Consider the following 17,262-nt stretch of genomic DNA (forward strand, 5'->3'; position numbering starts at 1 on the left):
AGGTTATAAGAAAATGGTAAGAAGAAGTTACAAAGCAAAATATTAGAAGAAGTCTGAATGTTTTAGATTATTGTTCACACCGAGTTGTTTAGAGATAGTGAACAAGTTTTTAATAAATTTGCTATAAATACTCTATTAATGACCTGAATCATTACAAAAAAACCTATAAAAGTATAAAAAAAAAGTATTTAATTTCAAAAGCAAAAAAAAAGTTCTTTTCTTTTGAAAAAATGAACAAAAAGCTATTACCTATAAAGGTCGTGTAAAAGTGCTGCATTTTTACCTGGTAAAACCGCTCGTGAAATTGGAAAAATAATAAACCGATCACATAGTTCGGTGCTAACAACCATCAAAAGATCCAAAGAGACGAAATCTTACGTTGATCGTTATCGTTCTGGAAGATCGTGTTTGACGACACCCAATGATAATCGCTTTTGAATCAGGTTGGCAAAGAAAAATCGAACCATGCCGTCGTATTAATTAAGTAGGGAATGGAGACTTTCAAATGGACGTCAAGCATCGGCATCACTTGTGCGTAGGAAACTTATAGCTAATAAAATGTTATGGAAAAAAGCTGTTCTAGAACCGCGACTTATAAACAATATATAAAAAGCGAAAAGAATTTTGCCGAAGCGTCAAAGAATGGTCTAAAGAAAAATGAATGACAGTAATGTTCAGTGATAAAATAAATATCGATGTTGATAACTGAAAAAACCGAAAAATGATTCCCAGGCAGCCTTCAGAAAAATATCTAGATGGTATCGTTCAAAGAACGAAACAAGGTAGCGGGTTGGTTGGAATATGGTGCTGCATGACATATTATGGTCTCGGTATGTTTAAATTATTTGATAGTCGACTCAACTCTATTTATTCTGCCAATATTTTAAATAACAACTTATTACCATCAATTGATGCATTTGAGCAAAGCGTTCCGTTCATTTTTCAGCAAGACAATGCACCAGGTCACAGGGCTAAAAATGTCTTAGAATGGTTCGAAAGCAAAAATATTGAGCGTCTAACAAATAGGCTAGATCTAAATTGTATTGAAAATCTTCGGAGTTGTTATAAAAATAAAAATAAATTATGATTTGTTTTTTTGGTTCATTTTTCACAATATAAAAAATTAATCTTCAATTAATTTTTATCAAAGTTGTTTTTTTGTGTTCGCAAGTTCAGTTTTATTTATTTTTTTCAAAGCTGCTCAACTTACCCCTACTAGACTAGGTGTCGCATTAGTTAGGTAAAATATTATGCTTAAATTTTTTTGTTTATAGAACAGCACTAATTGCTATTCTTTCCCGCTTCGAAGTTGGGAGATCTTTATTTATGCATTAATTGCTATTTTTGGAATCATTGGAAACGCTGCAGTGATAATAGTCACAATTTTGAATAAAAAAATTAAAATGACGTCACTTAATTTGACCATTTTTTCATTGGCTGTGACAGATTTTATGGCTTCAATTATTGGGTTACCAAATTATATTCTATCGACGAGTGTATTTAACCACCCCGTTAGACTTAAAGGTAATTGGCTCTGTAAATTGTTTACTGGATACTTCTGGCTGTTCTTTTTTATAGAAATATCTGTGTTCCTTCTTGTTTATATTGCATTTGAAAGGCGGAAAGCAATTTTATTCCCATTTAATAACAAAAAAAATGAAGGAAGCAGTTTAAAAGTTGTAATAATATTTCTACTCGTAATACTAGCTTTTACAATAGAGGTGCCAACGATTAATGGTTTAATGTATGACGTCAAAAACAACAATGTTGGAAATTTTTGTAAATACAAATATTCTTTCACACAATCTATTTACATTTATTTAGCTGTATTAATTATGGATACAATTATACCAGCTTTAATTATATTGGTCTGCTATTACCAAATTACCTCTTCACTAAAAAAAAGCTGTTTGGTTTTGAAAAGTAGAAATCTTTATGACAGTCAAAGTATTAACACAAACAAAACTTCATCGATTTTGGGAAATAAATTCAAAACAGTTGGGACGTTAAAAATAGTGAACATAGTATTTTTGCGTGCATAGTACCTAACAACTTATTTTATTTTTTGTACCACGCAGGTTTCAGAGACTTACATTGGACCTCTAACGTATTTCATTATGCATTGTTAGAAAATCTAACAATGCTTGTTAGATTTTCTAACGTTTGCATTAATCCATTTATTTACAGTATTAGGAGTAATCAGTTTAAAAAGAACTTTTGGTTTGCGTATTATTCTCGAATAAGAAGTAAATCCAAATATGAGTTAAAATTATAATATACTTTCCTATGTAAATATATTAAGTTTTAAAAAGAGAAAAGCACTAATATTTGTAAAAATTTTATTTATAAATTATTGTCATTTGTTGATTGAAGCAAAGAAAATCCCAAATTAAAATGCGAGTCTGAATTTTTAAATATTTACATTGTAAATATTTAAAACTTGGATTTGCATTTGTAAGTTTGAAAGTTTGAAATGAATTATCAGGACAAAATCAATTTTAAAAATGTAAATGCATTTTTTCAAATGAATTTATATTTTTATAATCGAAAAACATTTAAATTACTCCTATACCATTAGAACTAACAAATAATATCAATGTAATCGCTATTCTATTGTACTAATAAGACTAAAGGTGGTTTCGATATTCTATAATATTAAAAAAAAAAGGATCTGCAGTATTTTGATATTCTATAATATTAAAAAAAAAACCATCTGCAGTATTTTGCCTATCAACAACAGCTGCATTTTGGAATATGCTTTGAACTTTATACTAAAAGGTCATTAGACTAATTTTTGCAATTTTTTATCAAGGTTATTAGTTATTAAAATTTTTTTTTTTTTTTTCTCTCCATTTTCGCCGTATAAAAAATATAAATACAACCAATATTTCCAGTATACAGATGGCCGGGGCAAGAAGAAGACACAATTTGTCTTATCGCCAAGCCCCGAGATTGATTCCGTAAAAAATAAATAATTTCGTATAGAGTATATAAATGTTATCAATATATATAAAATAAGACTTTATTTTTAATGAGTTCTTATATAAGAAACAACTCATTTAATCAACTAATAACCATAATAACAAATTAAGATTTATTATTATGGTTTGCAGACAGTGTTCCATCAAAATATTTATTGATTTTTTGTAATATTTAGTGATATTTATTATATTTAATGATATGTCAATAATTGTGCTAATATTTTTAAACACATTTATTGACATATTACAGTCAATAAATATTTTGATAGGGCAAAAAATCACATACAACTATAATCAACAAATAAATAATATATTTTATAATATATTGCCTTTACAAAAACTATTAAATTATTCAAACTTATATTTATTTATATAAAGCACTTAAAAAAGAACATTTACCCATAATGCTAATTCAATGTTAGACGCTGTCAGTGAAAGTTCAAGAGTAAATGGTTTGTTTAAAAATAGTGGCACGCGTAGTGATTTTTTACAAAGGATGTTTGATTTTTTTAATCTAAATATGAAGGTTATAAAACTTAACAAGCAAAATTGAGACTTATTTCTCTATCTTCATAATTTATTTGAATAGAGGTACTAAAAATGTTTTTACTGTTAAAACAAGGCAATATCGCTTTATTTTCTGCTCTTACAAGGATAAATCCATATAATCTCTCAAAACCAATGGCCGTTTTAATAGCTGCAGTTGCCTTAAAAATCAACTTGTTTTAAAAACTATTTTTAAGAAATAAATATTTTTTTTACATTTTTAACAACTAACATATTATTGAGGATAGAAAAAGTTAATTTCACCTCTTTAACTGCCTTCTCAACTCCTTATATGTGAAAAGGGGATTACGAAACAACCATAGGACAATTCAGGATTATTTTTAGCTAATTAATCCATTTGACAGATTAAGATAGTTTCATAGGCCTCTTCCTATGTTATTACCGCAGTCAGTTTGGTTGACTACAGGTTTAAATGAGTGTACTCTAGGAATTAAAGTTCCGATTTCCTCATTTTTTCTAATTTCTAGAAATTTATGAAACAGCAATTTCCCTTTCAATTTTATCTTGTCTGCAAAGTAATATTTGAAATAAAATTTCTGAATGAGAATCCTATACTGACAACTTCACATATTTTTTAACATATATTTGTACATTTGTATTATTCGTATTGAAGTTGATAAGGTATTGAAGTTTGATAAGGGTGAGTTGGTTCAAGATGTGCCATGGTCTATCTATCCAACTGTACTTAACGTTAATTTAAAACTACATCGGGAAGTATACTGATACAAGAAACTTAACAATTATTTCTTGGTTTCTTAGGTCATTTCATTCTAATCTAGGATTGCATACCCTTAATAAAATTATGGAAGAACCTGTGTTGAACCACCTCGAATGGACTATAGAGTCTAGTTTTTGGTTAACCAAACTTTCAGTATGAGCTCCTGAAATTATTGTTTGGCATATTTTATAAGCATATTTCTGATCTGAAGATAACCCTTATATTGTTTCCTCACCAAGTCCAATTAAGTAAGGATCTATAGATATTAGCTTGAAACTGTCTTTTTATTTCAAAACAACCTTAGAAAGCAATTTATCAATGGGTCCAGAAAACCCTGTATTTGAGGTTGTCTTCCCATCAGCTTTTTTTTATTAAATAATAAAAGCAAAGTTCATTTGTGAGAAGAGAACATATTAGTGAGAAGAGAACATATTATTTTTTTTCTAATTTATTTTCAAAACAATGGATAAAACCTCTTTTATAACCTATATTTGTGGCTGTGTTATTACAACCAATGAACTGAATTGTTTTATTATTACAACCAATGAAGCTATCTTCAACACCATGCAAAATAGATCATTGAAATATTTTATTTGCTATGTGTTCGGCAGGCTTAACTTTTGATATTTACATATTTCTTCTTTGGTTAAATGATGAAGGTATTTACCATTAGTAAATGTGTAATGATTTTTTGTCTTTTATTTAGAGGATCAAGTTTTTTGTTTTTTTAATTATTGTCATTAAGTTGGTTTTGCCATTTCTTCCATCAAAGAGAATACAAGAAACATCTTAAGACTCAAATCTATTCTCTACTAAAACCTGATACTCTGATATAACTTTATCTTTGGCTCTATGGACTTTATTTTTTTTTCCAGCAATAAAAAAAAGAAATGATTCTAGAACAGTTTTAGTCTCCGCCAAATCTTTTAAAAATCCTGAAGCATTTGCAGCTGAGGCAGTGTTTAAAATTTTATATCTAATTGCAGCAATAGTTGTATTTTGAACCTTTATATAATTTCTCTTTTGCTTTAAAACCTTTACAAATTTTTTTAACTGATGATGACTATATGTGGTCAAAGCATGTCTTGAATTAATTATGTGTATTTGTATGTGTGTATATTACATTTATATAAGCAATGCAGACAAACTCTAATCACTAATGTATTACTAATTCGATTCAACCAAAAGTAGCCGTTGTTAATTGTTATAGGTTTGGCATTGACGAGTATAAACTTTGTATTGGATTATATTTTAAATTAACTTTAGCAAAATGAGACAAAATAATTGTTTTTTTAAAGAAAGAAGAAGAAACGAATATAAAAGTGGAGGTAAGGAAGTAACGCTGAAATTTTGAGAAGTTTGTTACATAATCATAAAGGTTTCAGATAAATCCGATAATCATCTGAGAAAAGAAGAAAATGAAAAACAGTGAATAAAAGTAAATTAAAAGTTTTATCAGACAAGACCTTAAGTTTTTCTTCAAGTTTATGCGTTTCTTTTTTTGATTCGTATTATAAAAAAAATTGTACTACTTTTCACTGATCTTTGTATTTTTGACTTATGTTTGTATCACCTACTGTAATTTTTGTCTTAATATCATATTGTATAAATTTTTTTAAAAGAAATAAAAAATTTAAAAAAACACAAAAAATTTTTCAATGTTGGTTAAGCAAAGATTAAAAAATAAATTTGATAAGTATTGTTTTTGTTGAGATATAAATACGAAAATTTATTTTAAATTCATTTTCAAATTATTAAAACAAAACTAAATTATATTTTCATCAACATTCAAGGTTTAGAGATGATACATTTAAACTCTCTCAATTCGAACTCCTATAATCCGAAAGATCATTTAAATCGGACAAAATCTTCAATCCCTTCAGGGTTTAACGTTTAGGATTAAACACGAACAATTAAAAAACTCTTCTAATTTGAAAATATTTTGAGATCCCTAGAGGATTCAAATTACATGACTTCAACTGTATATGAATTTAAAAACTATAAATCAATTATATTTCTAGCAAATTTTACCAAAATAAGAGATTAAAGGCCGGGTGAATGAAAATGAGCAAATGCTTTTACTCAGTAATTGGTCAGCTAAATAAAAACTTCAGCAATTTTGCTTAAGTTTTTATTTTTTAACTTTACGTGAATAAAAATTTGAGCAAAACTGCTGAATTTTTTATTTGCGTAAAGCTGAACAGTTACTGAGTAAAAGCAATTGTTCTTTTTTACTTACCCGGCACAGTGGGCCAGGTGGTAGACAAAACCTCAAAAAAAAAATTTCGAAATACTTCCAACTACTTAGTACATTATATTTATAAGAGCATAATGTATGGTTTAAAACATTATTTGTAGTTTAATTGTACATCATAAATGTACAATTATTATTTACAATTGAATATAATGATGAATTAATTTTTTTTTTTTTTTTAATATACCATAACAACATAACTATAACAACAAATAACTTTTAAATTATTTAACATATGCGAAATTAATTGACATATTATTAAAATTTAATTTGATAGCTTTTCAAAAATACCATAACAAATTCCAAGGTCTTGTATTAAAGTCACAGTTTTATTTTGAAATATAAAGGTAAATTTCTTGTTTATAGTATAAAAATATTATGTTAAAAGTGGCTCATATAGTTTAGAACCTGCTGGAACAGCATATTAATGTTAGAATAAGTTAATACAATATATGTACAGCATGTTGGTGCTGTTTTATTCTGCTCATAGCTGCCCCTTTAGGTTTGGTAAACATTTAAAAAATATATATTGTTGTAAAATGCTATTCGCGACAAACCTATTTTTTGGTTTGTTGTCATTATTAGGTGTTGTGCTTATTGTACTGGCCTAATTAAATATATCTGAAATAAAAATAATGGCCATATTCACGTTATATTAGTTTATAGTGGTTGCACTAATAATTTTAAATTAATTTTTTTGTAGTTGATATGAAGATAAGTGATGTCCATAACCGTATGCGGCATGACCAACTAAATCCGAGTGATAAATCATTTTCTTTGTCTGTAGAAGCTATTTTAGTCTCTATGAATTTGGGTTCTACTGGGTGTGCTGCATTTTTAAAAGTTTAAGCATTTTTAAAAGTCTCGGTTTGCATCCTTCCATTTCTCAAAAGAAATGGAAGGATGCAAACCGAGGAAACATAAAGATTGAGAGTAAAAATAAAAATTGGTTGACTCAGGACTTTAAATCTACATACAGTAATAATATATCTAAGCCTGATAATTCTAGTCAATTACATAAGATTGGTGAAAGACCAAGTTGTTCCTTTAAAGTTGCTTCTGACAAAACCAAAAGGAGAAGACTTAATGATATTATAAATAATTTTTCTAGTGATGAGTTGCTCCACTCAGCAAGGCTTAAATTAAGAAATGAGTATAATTATGAGGCTGCCAAGCAAGTTGCTGAGATATCAGAACCTTCTAGTCAATTTTATAAGTATAAACCTGATGAAGGTCTGGCATTAATTATAGATGGTGGCATGTCAAAATCAACCTACCAACTTATGAGAAATGGAGCTGAAGAACGTGACTGCCATATATATCCTTCATACAACAACATAAGATTGTCCAAAGCTAAGTGCTATCCAGAGAACATCTTTGTTGATGATTATTCAGCACATGTACCACTACAAGAATTATTAAAACATACAGTAAAAAGACTTTGTGAGGTGCAAGCTCCTGTGATCAGCACAATGCTAGATGGTTTGACCTGGTTGACTTTGCGTTGCAAGGCTGGGTTTGATGGGGCTACTGGGCAAAGCATGTACAAGCAAATTAGTAGTGAGGAAGCTGGAGATCGTAACTTAAAAAAAGAAGAATCTCTGTTCATTACCTGCTTAGCACCACTGGAACTCAGTGGGTTCTGTAATAACAAAAAAGTACTATTATGGCGAAATGAAAAGCCATCATCTACTGCATATTGTCGTCCAATAAGATTTTCTTTTCAAAATGAAAGCAAAGCAGTTGTTATAGAAGAAGCAAAATATTTAGAATCTGAAATCAAAAAATGTGGTGTTTTTAATTTTACTTTTAATGGAAAGGAACTGGTTGTCAAAAGTATTATTGAACTGACCATGATTGATGGCAAAATTCAAACTATTCTGTCTCATGTGACTAACTCAACTCAATGTTGCTCTGTGTGTGGTGTGTCTCCAAAAAACATGAATAACTTAGAAATGGTGCTGAAATTGGACAATTCTAATAATTTAGAATTGAAATATGGTCTTTCTAGCCTGCATGCCTGGATTAGGTTTTTTGAGATGGTATTGCATATTGGATATAAACTAGAAACTCAAAAGTGGCAGTCTAGAGCTATAGAAGATAAAGAAAATGTTATGCAAGTGAAGAAACGTATACAGACAGAATTTATGAACCAAATGGGACTAGTTGTGGATTTCCCAAAAAGTGGAGGATCTGGTAAGTGAAATTACATGAATACTTTTATATAAATCATCAGGGTAACTATCACATATATACAATTTGTAGGTACCAGTAATGATGGTAACACTGCCCGACGAGCCTTTGCAAACTATCAATCAACTGCCAAAATTTTGAAAGTAGATGAAACTCTTTTATTTTATTTTTACATCATACTAGTCACTTTATCATCTGGATTTGAAATTGACACTGTCAAATTTAAAGAGTTCTGTATTACTGCTCTTAAACTTTACATATCTAAGTATTCCTGGTATTACATGGCACAATCAGTACACAAAATTTTAGTTCATGGCCATGCCATCATTGCTAGACAGTACTTGCCAATTGGACTGATGTCAGAGGAGGCCCAAGAGGCCTGTAACAAGGATTTTAAAAAGTTTAGGGAAGATTTCAGTAGAAAGACTTCCAGAATTGACACAAATCGTGACCTAGTTAACAGGCTACTTGTATCTAGTGATCTTGTCATAACATCATTAAGAAAGTGTCATAAAAAAAATGGTAAGAGTTTAAAAAAATACCCCAGTGAAGTTTTGGCTTTGCTGAGGGAATCAGCTCCACCTTCTTCTTTTTCTTTGTAGCTAAACACAATTTGTTGTTTGATTTTTAAAAAAGGTAGATATTGAAAAAAATATTTTTTTACTACCTAAGCCAATTAAATGTCTTTTATTTTATTAAAAATTAAAATATTCTTGTTAAAAATAAATATTATTTCATATATAATGATTATTTATATATCTAAATAGGTTTGTGGACCAATTGGGTAATAATTAGGTTTTGTCCACCACTTCCCATATACCTGGCCCACTGTGCCCGGCCTGAAAAGACCAAAACCTGAAAAAATTTTAAACAATTTTTTTTAAAACTCAATAATTTTTTGGCTTAAAGCTTCCTTATTTTTATTACCATTCATTTCTACGTTTCTAAAAAGTTTTAAAACTTTTCCAAGATGATTTTCGGATTTATCTGAAATCTTTATAATTTTAAGAAACAAATTTCTCAAAATTTCAGAGTTACTTCATTACATAATAATAAAAATAAAACAAAAAGATTTATGGCGACCTACGAAATTCTTTTTTTAATTAAAATGATATTTTCGCTGTGATAAAGTAAACCTAATAAACAAAGTTATGGCAACGCTAAATATATCTTTATTTTATGCCGAAAAATCTAACCGGAAACTATAGAAACAAACAAACAACAAACATGAACGTAAATCGAACTAGTAAATCAAAAAAAAATTCTTTTTTCAAATCCATGCTTTATGCAAGCAGAATTCTAATAGGCCTAGAAATTCTTTTTTTGTTATCTTTTGTAGAAGGAAAAATTACTGTTTTTTTTTTTTTTTAATTTAAAAATTACTGTTTTTACTAAATTTTTGTTTTTTAACTTAATAACTTAAGACTTGAAAAACAATAGGTTTTGAATCGCTGCGCTTTAATGTCTTCGAAACTGCAAATAATTTGCAAATCAATGATTTTTGTGACGTAATACGCAATTCATATCAAATAAATAAAATGTATGGGAAAATACAAATTAAATTTTTGTTAACTTAATCAACTTTTTTTGGTCAAATTTTTCCATTTCCTTGTATTGTCATCGAAAATGATTAAGTGTGCAAAATTTGAGCAAAATTGGTTGAGAAAAAAGCTTTCAAAAATTGATTTTAAATTTTGTGGCACACAAACATATATAGAAAGTAACCTTAAATAAAGCATGGAAAAAAAAATCAAAAAAAGTAAATAAATACTCTTGAGAAACAAAACTTTTAATTATAAATAAATAATAAAATAACGGAATATCGGTTCTAGGTAAATTATTCACCGCAACCAAAATAGAATTTTGATCGAACGCTATTTTATCACTTCAAATATCTTTAAAATTTAGCACTTCAAATATTTTTAAATTTTCGCACTTTATATTTTAAAATAACGTTAAATACAAAAAGTCACTTCGCAATGTTTTAAAAACCATTATAAAGTCCCTACGTCATATTAGTACGTCATGCTGACGATCAACACGAAGTTTGTTTGAAAAGGTTTTTAAAAATATCTTTATAACTACTTTTGTAAAACAATGGAGTGATTAATTCAATTGCCGCTTAATAAGTACAAAAACATAAAAACGTTTACGTTTATAGTGTTTGCAAAAAAGTGACTATTTTATGTTTTAATAAAGCATTTTATTTTTCGAGAACTAACCTATGGCATGGACAGTGTAAATTTTTATTTATTTATGTTTTGTCTATTTTGTTTCTCTAGAATAATTTTTTACTTAACTGTTTTTTAAATTTAGTTTCACGTTTTCTGTTTGTTTGTTTCTGTAGTTTGTTTTTAACATTGATCTTAAATACAACTGGTAACATATCAATATTGAACAGGATGAGGTATCAAAATTGAAACCGGAAATATATTTTGGCGGTCGTATTAGGAGGTTCCACGATTGCAATATAAAATTAATATTCTTTTGGCCGTTTCTTTTAATTTTCATTTTAATAAAAAGATATATATAATAAATAACTAAAATAAAAAAATACGATTTTTCTCTGAGTGAGATATTTATCTAGTTAATAATATTGTAAACTAATGTACAAAATGTTTTTTATTTTACACGATATTTCATCAATAAACTCTTTAGGAAAAAAAGCTGTCATATATTAAAAGACAAAACAAATCACTTCTGAAGAGTCTTTATTTGATCAGAAATAACATCAAAAAGAGTGCAATCTTCAGTAAAAGAAAAATAATAAATATAAAAAGAAAGGGCTCAACCCCATTAAAAATATTAAAAATCTTTTTTTGCTTATTTGCTTTCATTTTCATTTTGATATACTTTCATATTTACTTTGAGCTCATGTTTTTACCTTAATTATGATTCACTTTCCTATTCACTTTGACCATAGTCATAATAATAGATGGTCCGGCCAGTTAGGCCGTTTTCGCAAGATTCCAACGTTTTTAACCAATAAAAGTCTAAACTTTTAGTTCATGCTTAAAATAGTTTATTTATCGTGCCCACACTAGTGCACAAAAATCTAAAAAAATGGCGAACTTATCAGATGAAAAATTCATCAATTACTTCATATTAGATCTAGAATCAAATTTTTTTTTTGAAAACATAAGTTTATCAATAATGTTAGTTCATTTCTTATTGAAATTCTGAGTAAAAATGCTTCAAACAAATTAACTTCCACCAGTGTATGATAAAATGTATGTCAGAGCATAAATTCAAACGCCATATAACAAGCAGGATTCAAATAGTGTCTCTTTAACACAGCCAATAAGTGCATATACTGAGGTTAAGCAAACGTGTTCTACAAATAAGTTTATGAATTTTGTATAAAAAACAACATTCTTATTGTTATAAACGATCTTTGATGCATTCTTATTTTTATAAATGATCTTTGCAGCCTTCCATATATCAGAGATGAGCTTTCAAAGTACATATATTTTAGAAGATGATACGAAGCTATCATTCAAGTTAAGAGAAAGAAGTTCTAATAGTTATTTATAATGAAGTTGAAGTTTTTTTTTATACAAATTTTTATTAATTTGCAAGTCAAAAAGGATTTTTCTCATAGATTCTCACCTCTTGTAGGATATAACTTTGCTAATCATATTTAGAAAACATGAAAAGAAAAAATTTTAGTTGAATATTTTAGTGGATATGTAAATACTACTTTCAAAGAATACGTTATTGGCAAAAATTATTTAATTGAAAAACTTAATTGAACTAAATTGAAACACTTGATTGAAAAACATTCTTAATTTTGTCGGCAAAAAAAGTTGTATAATAAATCAATTTTTTTTTGAAGAGTGTGTTTGTTGTACTAATAAAAAATATAATGATTTAAAAAATTAAGGTGATCTTTGGGGTGTATTATCTGATGCTTTTTTACAACTTAGAATAGCAGAATTAGCATGTAGAAAGTCAACCAAAAAGTTCATGTAAAAATAAGCCGCTAATTGATGGCAGAGTTACTTCAAGATGTTGAGATTTATCTTACTTTTCAAAAAATTTATTTTTTGAAAAGTAAGATAAATCTCAACATCTTGAATTAATTTATTTGTTATTTTAATTTTTTTAACATCTTGAATTAATTTATTTGTTATTTTAATTTTACCAAGATATTTAAAGTAGTGTCTCAATCTTCTCGACAATCTTTTACCACTTTATTTTTGTGTTCGCTCATTATCCTGTTCAAAGGAGCTTGTAAACTTGCATAAAATCAAGTCTATGATGAAAAGAACAAATTTGTTTAGAACAGAAATCAAGAAAGAGTCTTTAAACTCCACCAAATAAATATTCTACATTTATTAAAGATTATTTTGATATAACAGCAACAATAAATACATTTCTTTATATAAGATAGCATTCAAAACTGACAAATACTAACGACAAATGCATATATATATATATATATATATATATATATATATATATATATATATATATATATGTATATAAAAATACCATAACTATATATATATATATATATATATATATATATATATATATATATATATATATATATATATATATATATATATATATATATATATATATATATATATATTTATATAATATATATATATAAATACCATAACTATATATATATATGTATATATATATATATATATATATATATATATATATATATATATATATATATATATATATATATATATATATATATATATTTGCTTTACATCAAGACATAAGTACATTTAAATCTTACATTTTCATTAAGACAATTAAATCTTATACCATTCCTAATTGAACAGTTATGGTATTTTATTTTATACTAAATAATGTTTTTATAAGATTTATGACTATTAAAATAGCCTCTTTTTAGGTTATTGTTCAAGATTTTATTATCAAGATTTTTTGTTTTTGTAATTGATTTGAAAGTACATTGGTTCCTTATTGCATCATTGTCATTATACCCAATATTATTTAAAAACGGGTTACCCTTTCTTCTTCCTATAGCTCGTTGTTGCCGAGTGTAAATATGTAATGAATCTTGTCATAGTTATTCAGTTGAAACAACTGGAACCAATTTTCAAAAGGTATTTAGCTATATCAATAACTAAACTGATGACATTGATCCCTTTATATGTTTGCAAAATAAATATATACGAGCCTTGGTTACATTTTTAAGTGTTAAAAAGAAATACGGTTAGACACAATTGTATTAAAGATTGATCTTTTTAAATATAAATATTTAAATATTAACTTCAGAAGAATAAGCTAATTTTTTGAATTGAGCTTTGGGAATACGAGAATATATTATATCCTGCATAAAAAAGGTTTTGGCAATGAAAGGCTCTTAACTAGAAGATTTATTGAAGATAGCGTACCTGTCGATCCAAACAAAAAAGTTTTATTTGGATGGACAGTTTACCTGCCAGCCTTTTGCAAACAAACTATAACTTTTTTTTGATTTAAAACCTTTGATATTTATCAACTACTATATTATATAGTTTTACATATTAACATGTAAAATTACTATAAAATATTATATCTTTAGTTATAATATATAACTAAAGATATATCTTTAGTTATAATTTGTAAGACTTTTTTTCTCGATTCTTTGTTAAAAACATCATCGAAAGAAGAGATTTCTCTGCTAGAAAAATCTTTATACTTCTTCGATAAGTTCCGAGCCAAATATGTAACGATTAAGACAAGGTATTTGCAAAAATCAAGGATAAATCAACAATGTTCTTGTTAATATTTTTCTTAATGCGCCTTTGTTTACAAAAAGTATGCACTCATTGGTAGGCTAAGTTCTAAAAAACGCTAATAATGAGATAAGCAAAAGCGCTTTTAAACTGGCTAATCTATGTATTTTATGACTATGCTTTGACCTCACGTTATTACATTAATTACGATATACTTTCCTATTCACTTTGACCTCACGATATTACCTTAATTATGATATACTTTTTTATTCACTTTGACCTCACGATATTACCTTAATTATGATATACTTTTTTATTCACTTTGACCTCACGATATTACCTTGATTATGATCAACTTTCCTATTCACTTAGCAATAGCGCTTTTAAACTGGCTAGTTTATGGGATGAAGTCAAATGGCTTTTTCGTTCTTAGCCTCCAATCATCGCAATTTTTTGCAAAGCCTCATTGTTTGACATAAGTATAAACATACAAATGTTTGGAGTTTGCTCTATGTCTGGGAGTTAGCTCTCTCAAACACCAAAAAATCCTGGATCCGTCACTGCAGTAGTTTACTGCAAATAAAATTAGATTGTGTTTGTTAAGAATTTCGTATTTTTTTACCAAGTTTTACCTTTAGTTCTTCATTTCAGCGCAGGACAATGATTTTTTAATTTAATTTACACTCTGTGTAATTAAATTAAATAAATCAAATTAAAACACAATTTAATTTACAGTCTGTGTCACATAATTTTTTAAAAAAAGTAAAAAATAAATTCCGGCATTCCGGCCTAAAATATTGTAATTCAGCCGGAACTGGAATGACGTAAAAATCAAATTCCGACCGGAATTCCGGTACATTCCTAGTTTTATCATGGTTTTATTGAAGTTTTAATCTATTTTTATTGGTTTGTGTTTTTTAGTGACTGTGCATTAAATGTGTTTTTTTTAAATTTATGTTTATAGAACACGACCAACCGCTACCCCTTTCCAATACGAAGTTGGGAAGTATTTTGGTATGGATCTATAGCTGTATTGGGAGCAGTCGGCAATGGTGTGGTAATGATGGTTATGATTTTGAACAAAAACATCAAAATGACGTCATTTAATTTTACTATTTTTTCATTAGCCTTCACAGATTTTTTGGCCTCTTTTATTGGTTTACCAAACTACATTCTATCAACGAGTATATTTAATCACCCCAATGGGCTGAAAGGAGATTGGCTCTGTAAACTGTTTACCGGATATTTCTGGCCTTTTTTTTTTTTAGATGTATCTGTTTTCATTCTTGTTTATATTGCAATTGAGAGAAGGAAAGCAATTTTAGATCCCCTTGGATGCCAACAAAATAGAATAAACAATTATAGTTTTTTTATAATTTTGCTGATCGTAATATTTGCTTTTATATTAGGGATACCGACAGTTTACGGTATGGTTTACAACATCGAAAAAAATATCGTCGGAAACTGTTGCACATACAAATATTCTTATTTACAATCAATTTGTATCTATTTCGCTGTGTTTATCCTTGATACTTTAATACCAGCTGTTGCTATGGTAGTGTGTTATCGCCAGATTAGCTCATCACTTGGAAAAAGCAATGTTCTGCTGAAAGCCAGTATTCAATCAAATAACCAACGAAAAAACCTAAATAAAACCACCTTAGTTTTTGGAAGTAAGTTTAAAACAGTCCAAACAATGAAAATAGTAATTTTAGCATTTTTTGCGTGTATTGTCCCAAATCATTTGCTCTATTTATTGTCTCTAGTTAGTGTTAGAGGTCTAGAATGGAACTCTGTTGTATCACAAATAGGCGTACTTATTCGATTTTCTAACACCTGCGTTAATCCATTTATATATAGTATTAAAAGTAAACAATTTAAAAAAAATTTCTGGTTTGTTTATGATACTCGTATAAAGAGGCGATCGAATTATGAAATTTTAAATCGAACATTATGATGTCATTTAATCGTTCTTAATGTTTATATTTTACTACTTAAAGTTGAGATGTGGTGATATAGAAGAAAAAATCTTAAAACGAGCGTATAAAATGTCACTTTGAAAACTTAAGAGAAAATAATAAAACATTGTTAATTTATTAATTGCTTTGTTCATAAAAAAAGTCTTTTTTGGAATATTTAAAAACGAAATTTAAAAGTTTTAAAGATTTTACGTACTTTTGTAATTTTTTTTTATACTGAGTCTTTGAATGCTACGAAATGTTACTAATGTTACTAGAAAAACAAACAACAAAACTAAACTATCATAATTTGTTTTCGTAAAACCTTTTTGAGTTTCGACACAAATATCTTTTTTAAATAATTAGTTTTTGTTCAATTTCATTCATTAATCTAGAAGCGTTTTAAAATCATAACTATACAAAATTTATGACCCCTTATCTAAAGTGTTTAAAAAGATCACAGACAAATCATTTAAATCAGCATTAATAGCAATGAGCTAGTAAGGGAGACCGGGGCTGGTTGATTTTGTTTTTACTCTTTAAGCTTTGTAGCCGGCGAACGGCAAAATTTGTTTGTAAATATTAAAGCGTAGTCTGGTAAGATTCAGGGTCGTTAAAGCGAAAAAGTTACTGTTTTTTTTTAGTATTTACAAAATATTAGAAAAAAACTTTAATAAAAACGAGTTTGATATTTATTTTAATATACTTAAAGTAGTAAAACTGACATAAAAATGGTAATAAAATATTGATTTAAATTTTTATTAAAAAGTTACTTTTATCCGACGTTTTTAAGGCGAAAGATAAAAACCAGGCTGCTTTGTTAAAAAAAGGAAAGATTCGCCTTAACATCTTTTCGCCTTTAAACCTTTCGCTTTAACGACCCCCT

The 17,262-nt window shown here is 27.5% G+C and overlaps 2 protein-coding genes across 4 annotated transcripts in view; both read left to right on the forward strand.

Moving 5' to 3' along the window:
- Nucleotides 1–16,676, forward strand: part of LOC101238498 (mu-type opioid receptor) — a 30,187-nt gene extending 13,511 nt beyond the window's left edge. For 2 of the 3 annotated variants that reach the window (XM_065820382.1, XM_065820380.1), the window contains one exon: nt 15,383–16,676. In XM_065820382.1, coding sequence (XP_065676454.1) covers nt 15,383–16,375 — 993 coding nt within the window. In that variant the 3' untranslated portion in view covers nt 16,376–16,676. Of the gene's footprint in view, nt 1–10,790; nt 10,952–15,382 lie in introns of those variants that run through there. The other variant, XM_065820381.1, reaches the window with a different exon arrangement.
- On the forward strand, nt 722–9,344 carry LOC136092436 (uncharacterized). Its single transcript, XM_065820677.1, has 5 exons — nt 722–990; nt 5,533–5,594; nt 7,224–7,363; nt 7,414–8,716; nt 8,786–9,344. Exons 1-5 carry the CDS (start codon nt 722–724, stop codon nt 9,313–9,315), a joined length of 2,304 nt encoding a protein of 767 aa, XP_065676749.1. The 3' UTR covers nt 9,316–9,344.
- Nucleotides 16,677–17,262: the final 586 nt, after the last annotated feature.

This window comes from Hydra vulgaris, chromosome 15, assembly GCF_038396675.1.
Source record: "Hydra vulgaris chromosome 15, alternate assembly HydraT2T_AEP".
Classification (NCBI taxonomy): Eukaryota; Metazoa; Cnidaria; class Hydrozoa; order Anthoathecata; family Hydridae; genus Hydra; species Hydra vulgaris.

Coding starts and splice junctions, on each gene's coding strand:
- LOC136092436 (XM_065820677.1), top strand. CDS start 722: ATGATTCCCAGGCAGCCTTCAGAAAAATATCTAGATGGTATCGTTCAA. Junction 991..5,532: donor GCTAAAAATGTCTTAGAATG/GTTCGAAAGCAA, acceptor AATTAACTTTAG/CAAAATGAGACAAAATAATT. Junction 8,717..8,785: donor CCCAAAAAGTGGAGGATCTG/GTAAGTGAAATT, acceptor TACAATTTGTAG/GTACCAGTAATGATGGTAAC.